At 31.5% G+C, this 8,601-nt stretch overlaps 1 protein-coding gene across 2 annotated transcripts in view; it reads right to left on the bottom strand.

The window, feature by feature from the left end:
- The window catches only part of U2SURP (U2 snRNP-associated SURP domain containing), a 43,567-nt gene that overhangs the window by 29,185 nt on the left and 5,781 nt on the right, over positions 1 to 8,601 (bottom strand). For both annotated transcript variants that reach the window (XM_004682131.2, XM_004682132.2), the window contains exons 2-6: positions 6,690 to 6,734; positions 5,338 to 5,469; positions 3,463 to 3,561; positions 1,455 to 1,569; positions 917 to 1,050 (exon numbers count right to left, since the gene is read on the bottom strand). In XM_004682131.2, the coding sequence (XP_004682188.1) occupies positions 917 to 1,050; positions 1,455 to 1,569; positions 3,463 to 3,561; positions 5,338 to 5,469; positions 6,690 to 6,734 (525 nt within the window). The remainder of the gene's footprint in view (positions 1 to 916; positions 1,051 to 1,454; positions 1,570 to 3,462; positions 3,562 to 5,337; positions 5,470 to 6,689; positions 6,735 to 8,601) is intronic.

The raw sequence follows: 8,601 nt of genomic DNA on the forward strand, positions 1-8,601 counted from the left end.
AAAAAAAAAAAAAAGAAAAGAAAAGCCAAACACACAAGGCTACATACTGTATGACTCCATTTAGAACAAAGAAACAGGAAAAAGATCATTAGTTGCAGGGGCATGAAGTAGGAAGAAATACAGATGACTGAAAATAGATATTAATGTATTTTTCTAAGACAAGAAAATGTGTTCAGAGAACACGTAAGTGTTCTGAAATTAGAGATTAGTGACTAATATACATCAGATTGTATTTAAAAATACAACTACATACTTTATATTTTATGATTTTTAAAGGGTGAATTTTATGGCATATGAATTAAATCTGAACAAAGTTTTTTTTTGTTTGTTTTCAGAGCTATTTTAAGGCTCATAAGAAAAGTCAGTTTTACCTATTCAATTACTATTCTTTCACCAAATCTTGGTATAAATTTCATGGTACACACCTACCAATCCTTACAAATACCTCCAAAACTAAAAACTGTTCTAATACTTAGACTATTTAAAAGAATACATCACTAATTCTCATACTTATTCCAAATAAATTTCCAAAATGTTTTAGGAAACAGACACATTTTTTGAGTATAAAATTTTCAAGGTAACTCATACTCCACATATTAATATAATTTAAATACCTCTGTCCAGAATTGTTTAAAAAGACAATCCCATTACATTTATACCTGAAATTTAGTCATCTTTTTACTTGAAATATGCTATGGGTAGAATAACAGCAAATGTTCACTGCTCAGAGAGCACCAATAGCATGTTATCTACAAGTCCTATTCCATCATTTCTTATCTAGGAAGAATAATCATCAAAATTCAACATTGACCACCCCCATCATCAAAATGAAAACAAAGTCCCACCTACAGTGGAAATACTGTAACTGACAGTGCCACATTTACCATAAATGGTGACTTATTTAAGTATGACTTACAGGTTTTTTGGTTTCTATCACAAGGAGAGATGGTGGTCTTTCATTGGATGACTGGTTTGGAGGATTTTTTTGATCTGCAAATCTTGAAGATGGCTTATAAATTTTACCTCGTTTTTCATCTGTTTCATGTTCTTCTGAAATTTAAAATCATGTTTTAAAACTAGTTTCAGATTACTTGGATTTTCTCTACCAATTTTATTAGTAAACAGTTTTATGAAGATTATCGTTACTAAGGAAATATGAAGTTAAATTCAAATACTGTTGACACATTCTCCAAATATTAATTTAATCATTATGTAAAAAACTATTTTGCAAGGTACTGTGTTATCTCAAAACCTGAAAGTTATTTAACATTTTTAAAACCTATTTGGCCCCAATTTCTCATTAATCACATGAGACCATTAATTTTTCTAATTAATATCACCACTAGAGGGTGCTGACAGAAGGTAAAATTAAAAACAACTGAACATTCATAATTATCTGCAGTCATACAACTAAGACTTTTTGGTTTTACTAAAAGACTACATTAAACACTTACCTTTAGCTGCATTAACAACACCTCCACGCACAAATGTTTTCACTTTATTACCATCACTTCCTTCAAAAGCAGCAAGAAATTCTTCATAAATCTCAGCAGCTGCCTTTTCATCCTCCTAAATACATAATGAAGATATCACTGTCACTTAGTATAAGAATTATTATACATATGGTGAAATTCATCAAGGAATAATGTAAATGAAAGCACTCCTTTCACTGGGGAGTCAGCTGAGCAATCCTAGCAAGTAGTATAGCTGATCTAGACATTAGATATTAATTAACACTGAAACTAAGAAAGGCTTTGTTTCTCCACTGTCACATTTATGGGACTAAAAGAGGACCTACTCAACAGACTTCTTTAGAGACAATTCAAGGATCAAACTGTATGACAACTGACCATATAAAATATATAATTGTATAATGTTTCTAACAGTCAAGACAAAAAATATTTTAATTTAAAGACTTATTTTACAAACCCCCAAAGATGCAAGTAGAAGTTGGTGTTAGGAGTAGGTATCTCCTAACAGCTGGTGTTAAAAAGCACAGCTCAGAAGAACTTTGACAATTTCAATTATAACTATTCTAGAAGTCAAGATATACATGATAGAAAAAGACAATGAAACAAAATTAAGAAAATACAGAAATAAATCCAGCACAGCATGTGAAAACTTAGAATGCAAGAAAAATCAGTGGATAATGGCTCTTTCTGTCTGCTTGTGTCTGTGCATGTGTCCTTCACTTTCCCTTTTTATAATAAACCTGCCATTTTAGATATTAAAAAAATCAGTGAGGAATAGATTAATTTCCATGAAACTTGTTTGGAATACGGTGACAGCTATTTGAAAAGGTAAAAATGAATCAATTAATCCTTTATCAGGAGTAGCTGCAAATGAAATCAGGGTTAATTTTTTTTTTTAAATAAACTATGTTAAGTATTAGAAAAAGCAGGAGGAAATTTATAAACTGGAAGTAGGGAAAACTTGAATGGGGAAAAAAACAAATCAAGAGGAAAGACTGGTAAATCTGACCATGTAACAAAAGTTTCTACATGCAAAAAATAAATAAATAAAAAATCAACAACTGGAAAAATGTTATACTTGTTATCAGGAAGGACTAACAGGCTAACACAGTTTCCAAAAACAGAAATAATACTTAAAAGGAGGATTGGTTTAGATATAAGCACCCAAGCATAGACAGTTCACAGAAACAAGTACAAGAAAAGCTATCTAAACTTAGTTATAAAAGTAATTTTAAAATTAAGCTGACATCATATGACTTTTCAACTAGCAAACTGGCAAAATCTCTTCAATAACATCCTGTGTTGGTAAAATTATAAGAAAACAACTGCACATTATGCTGCTGATATATGCAAAATATCCCTGTATTAAAAAATAACTTCAAATATCTAGCTGAACTTCATTTATGCATTCATGATTCACCCCAGTAATTTCAGAGGAATATATCCCAAAGATACACTTACATAAAAACATGCATAACACTATAATAGCACTGTCTGCTAAGGTAAAACCCCAAAATATATCTGCCCCACAACAGGATTTTAGTCATATAAACTACCACTTATCTATACAATTATCAAAAATAAATAAGGAGTATTTCATTATTTTTGCAATAGTATCTGCTCTACATAATAGGTGAAAAAAAGCAAGGTGGAAAAAGTATATTGTATATAACATAAAAGATATTGTACCCACTTTCCCTTTTTATTCATTCAGGAAAGGAGAGTGTATAAATATGGTTGCTTAAACAAAAAGAACAGACCAGAAAATAATCAATTACTACATAGAAGAGAAGAAACCATGCCAGGAAAAGGAACAGAAGCTGGACTCCTCTGACTGTACTTTGTGCAATACGTGACATAGGGTGAGTGCTAAGAGTACCCTGGAGGTCAAGAATCTTTTGAAAAACATTTCCTTACTGCTCATATACTTACTGTCTCCTAAAATACAGTTATGTCCAAGAACTCACTCAAGATACAATTTAAACATTACCTTTTTCTTCAGTTCTTCTTGTTCCTTCTTACTCAGAGTTCGCTTGGCTGTACTCATTTTTCCAATACTGAATGCTTTGAGTTTGTTTTCTAGAAGAGGCTAGAAAACAAAATGCATAACTTTACATACACATTCTTAATTTATCTACAGCATACACACACACTTCAACTCACAATCAATTCTTCAGAATAGATGACTATTTTTTAAAAATTTCACTATGAAGCAAAGCTGAAGCTACAATAAATAGATCAGGCACCCACCTCGATGTTGAGTTTGATGTACGCATTTGTTACAGAATTCTTCATTTGCTAGCTAGAGGTTAATAACAAATAAGACTTTTTCTTATAATATTTTTAGAGAGGTAAAAATGAAACCTAACAAGGCTTAGAACTCATACAACCTACTGGTTCACAGCAAGAAAAGTAACTGGAGAGATAGACAGATGTTTCTGGACAAACGCTCAGAGACATACATTTCCATGGTTAGTAGTAGTAATCTAAATACCATCTGTAATCCCATTTAATCACATAGTTCCTTTTAAAATTGAATAAAATATCTCATTCTTCATCAACAATGCTGATGTCTATAAACATTATTTTTTTCTTTGTTGGGAATACATCACATATAGCATTTGTTTCAGCAAAAGCAAGCATCAATTAATTTTGATTATGAGAAAATAGTATTTGAATGAAGTCTATGTAACTTAGAAGCAATTTCCTTCTCAAATATGGCTTGAATAAATTGTCTACAGACCTTCAATTGTTCAGTTATTTTCACTTGAATGTTAGATTTTGGATCATAAACTTATGAAAAATGTTAGACTTAAACAGGTTTGCCCTGGAGATGTGAAGAATATAAAAGTAACTTTTTTTATTTACTTTTTCTTTATTGAAGTGACATTGGCTTACTCCAAACTAGTTGAAAGTCACATTAAAATTTCATTTAATAAAATGGTTTAAAATCCAAGTCAATACCGGGTTTCAGGAATAGATTCAAGTAAGGTTTTCCCCCAAAACTGAATGCCATCATTCATCCTTCTACTTCAAAAGTTTAAACAAAGCATAAAATTACATATAAATTCAATGAAAACAATTTTAGAAAGCAGTATTTTATGCTCAAATTTTACTTATATGCTAAAAACTAAAGTTAGACATAGAAGAGAGAAATAGGAAATAGAATGTTTACTCAAAGAAATCTAATAATCTAGTTTTGAAATCTGTTTACAGAATTTTGGTAAAACTTTAAAATATTAGAACCGACAACAGAATATTTAAAATCTTGTACTATAAAAAGAATTGTAGCAAAATAAAAACACATTTATGCTTAGAAATATTAAACAAGAAAAAATGTCAGCAATAACTAGTAAAGGCTGGTGACAACTGTCTTTATTTTCCAAATTTAATCAGAACAAAAAACAGTTGGCAATAAGAATAAAGACTGAAAGATGTCAACAGCATTTTGCAAATATACAAAGCAAAGTAGCTCCTTCTATGGGTTCTTATATTGCTCTAGGCATAGCCCTGTCCCTCTTTACTTTCAAGGTGAGACCAAGATCTCTAAGAACAAGAACTATGTATTTCCAATGAAATACATAGTCTTCAGCACTTGTTTCAGCTAATGTTTAGTAAAAAGGAAGGACAATAAACCTGACCATTTCCCATTATACACACCAGATGCTTGTTTAAATAACTTACATGAGATTAAAAAAAAATTTCCTTAGATGAATTTCAGTTCATCTTTAACCCAAAGACAATGCATAGGCTATTTTTCTAACTGTACGATGAAACAAGCATAAACCTATGATAGTCAACACAAAATTCAATCACGGTATAATAAAATCATTAATTATCCTTTTTTATCTTTACCAATACTCACTCTTGAAAGATTCTGATGAGGAGAATCACAAAGTGTCTCACGGTTACTTTCATTCCTATAATTATGTTTTCTCGGGCTCTTAGGTCGTGTCCGACTTGGCATGTCACTATCTGAGGGTCCAGATGCATCCATCTTTAGGAAAAGTAAAACATGTTTTCAAAAATCACATATATAGTCCTGAAAACTAGCAATAAATTTCACTGTACAGAATCAGTCGCGTCCCTTAAAATCACCACTGATTTCATCAAAAAGTGCTTAATTACAGGGAAAGTTACCATTTTTTCTAACTTTCACCTGAAATTTTGTGTCAATGACAAATATCTATTCTCCCTAACATAAACAGTTCATTTTGTTAATTTTCAGCAATTACCTACCAAACATTTTGCAAACTCTGATTACCCACAGTTTGTCAAATATTCCTTCAGGTAAAAATGTTCTCCCATGAAAAAAAGCAGCCAATTTCATTTCTCAACTTAATCAATTCCTTAAATACCTTTCCACAAAAAAGCCCCTACACCTAGGGGTAGGTAAGCAGAAGAGCCTTACATGTACTTCCATTTCATCAGAGAACATTTAAGACACAAGGTCAATACTAAGCACTACTAAATTTCTTACTGTTAATAATTTTTACTGTTTCATCTATAATATTCGTAAGTGAAACCAGCATGTCTTTACTGGTCAAATGAGGAAGAAAACAATTACTAGTAAATTCTGATGACAATGCCTTAATTCATGGTATAAAGAGCTTATCCAACTGCTTTTGTAGCATTAGTGAAAAAGGCAAATATCTTACTATAAAATAGTTAAGAACTCACATACAAGCTCCCCCTCCTCACTCCCCTGAAACTCTCAGCAACTCCCAGAAAGCTGAAGATCACTATTCTAATAACATATGTAAAGGAATGTTTATTGCATCATTATTCAAAATGTCAAAAAACTTTAAATAAAGTATATGTCCATCCATAGAGAAATCTTAATAAACAACTGCACCTCCCCTGTGAAATATCATGTCAGCAAAAAGACTAGATTATAGCTGTGTCTACTAACTTGCAGGGATTCCCAATAGAAGCACTGTACAGTGAAAAAAGAATGTATGCATATAATGCAACCCCTCAACCAATGTACAAGTACATACATTTATGTACATAATTTTATAAGCACAATTAAAAAACAAGGAAACAAATATGGGTTTTAATATGGCTGAAGGGGCCAAGTTATATGAATGAAACACACGCACAAAAAAAGGTTAAATAACACAATAACCATATTCATTCATCAAGTAAAACTGTACACGTAGGTATATAGAGAAATTAAATTTTAAGAATAAAATAAAGATTGACTTTTATACTCACATGTGCATCTGAAGATCCAGATGAATGAACATCTGATGATCTAGTCTGCAAGTGTTGAAAGTAAAAGTCAACATTTAAAAATCCACAAAAAATGTCTTATCACACTAACAAGACAAGTGTTTCTCCTGTTATAGACTAAATCTTTCCAAATGTGTAGCAATTTCTTCTCAACAGTAAAACCAGTAAGAGCAATCTCTGATGTGAAATGTTTGTGATCCAAAATACATATTCAAATCTTCCTAAAAATTCAGAAAACTTATTTCCCAAACTATTATCACAAATGATATACTGCAGAATGGAAAACTAACCACTATCTTTTTTTTTCTAACCACTATTTTTACTAAATATTTTTTGTGTAAAATCTCTTTCCAAGTCGAAAAACACTGTTTACTGCCAAAACACAGCAAAGAAACCTCCCCTCCTTTCTCCAGTCAGCCCTATGAGAAGACGCCAATGGTAAGAATACTCACACATAAATCTTTAATACCTAGTAAGAGGTAAAAATACTACTGCAGAAAGGGTTAAAGGAATAGAAAACCCTAACATCAAATCACCAAGAGGGACCACCAATTACAAATTGTTTTCAAAGGACTGCTTCTACTTCAAGCACACCACTACTGCTGACTGTTGCTCAAAGTTAGGTCTTCTAATATTGGCACACCCCAACAATTTCAACTGTTAGTATTTCATCTGACTTTTTAACCTGATTTACATTTCAGGGGTTTTTTTTTTTTTTTTACATATGATGTATAACAGTTTGGTTTTTCTTTATGTATTCAAAGACAAAGCAGCAAGCTACAAGGCTGTATCTAACATGTGGCATCTTTCTGAAATCTTTCATTTGGAAGCTCAGGATATACATCACTTTTTTTTTTAAGGTATCATGTAGAGAAATTTTAACTTATTTTCACTAGTAAAACTGAAATTGAAAATCTTGAGATCACAAATATCTCACCTGAGCCTAGTTCCCAGTTGTAGATTTCAAATAAAGTGCATTAAATATTTATTTTCAAGAGAAAACAGGGGTGCACGTTATAGAAAACAACAAATAAGATTCACAATGATTTATGTGAATTGCTTTATCTCATCTAAAGATAAAGTTAAGAAGAGTGGGTCAAATTGTCATACTGAATCAATTTATTCCTCTGGACTCTCTCATACATACTGGAGCATAGGCAGAATCAATTCAAGCACTGAAATAACCATCCCTGACCCCACTGTTTCTATCCATCTTTTTTTCTGTTACTAACTTTTACTGTGTCCCTCCTCATCTCTTTCCACTGGCTAACTTTTCTTAAAGGCAATATTATATGGAATAAGAAGAAAAATTATATTTAAATATAAGTCTGCGAAACACTGATAGTGTGAAATGCACTTTTATGCAAACACTTAGAAAATAATACATGAATAATCCCTTTTAGAAAAGGGGTGAGAGAAGTTCAGTCAAGAGACTGAAGGGTCTGAAGGGAAAAAAAGTCTGTTCGTTCCAATATATATTAAACTAATCTTCTAGGTCAACAAAAATATCCTGATAAAATAGCAACAAAAACTGTAAATCACCTAGAAACTAACTAAAGAAATGTGTATAATCCTGTGGCAACAAAATACAAACTTTACATACATAAAGATTTAATTCACTTTAGGGGGGCAGCGGTGGGAACAGTTTCGTGGATAGCAAAGCTCATCAAGACAATGTCAACTATACTCTAATTTGCTGACATGTTTAAAGCAATTTCATACAGCAACTCAAAAATCCCGGAGAACTTTTTGCAAGGAGGCAAAAGTTGCCAAAAATAATTCTAAAGTTTGCCCAGAGGAATAAATAGAATACATATACAAGGACAGATAAGAAAGTACTATGCTTTCTTTGAAGCTACATCCAAATCATCATTTCTAGGACTTAATAGTCACA

Source organism: Condylura cristata, unplaced genomic scaffold, assembly GCF_000260355.1.
Source record: "Condylura cristata isolate star-nosed mole 26May11 unplaced genomic scaffold, ConCri1.0 scaffold00014, whole genome shotgun sequence".
NCBI lineage: Eukaryota > Metazoa > Chordata > Mammalia > Eulipotyphla > Talpidae > Condylura > Condylura cristata.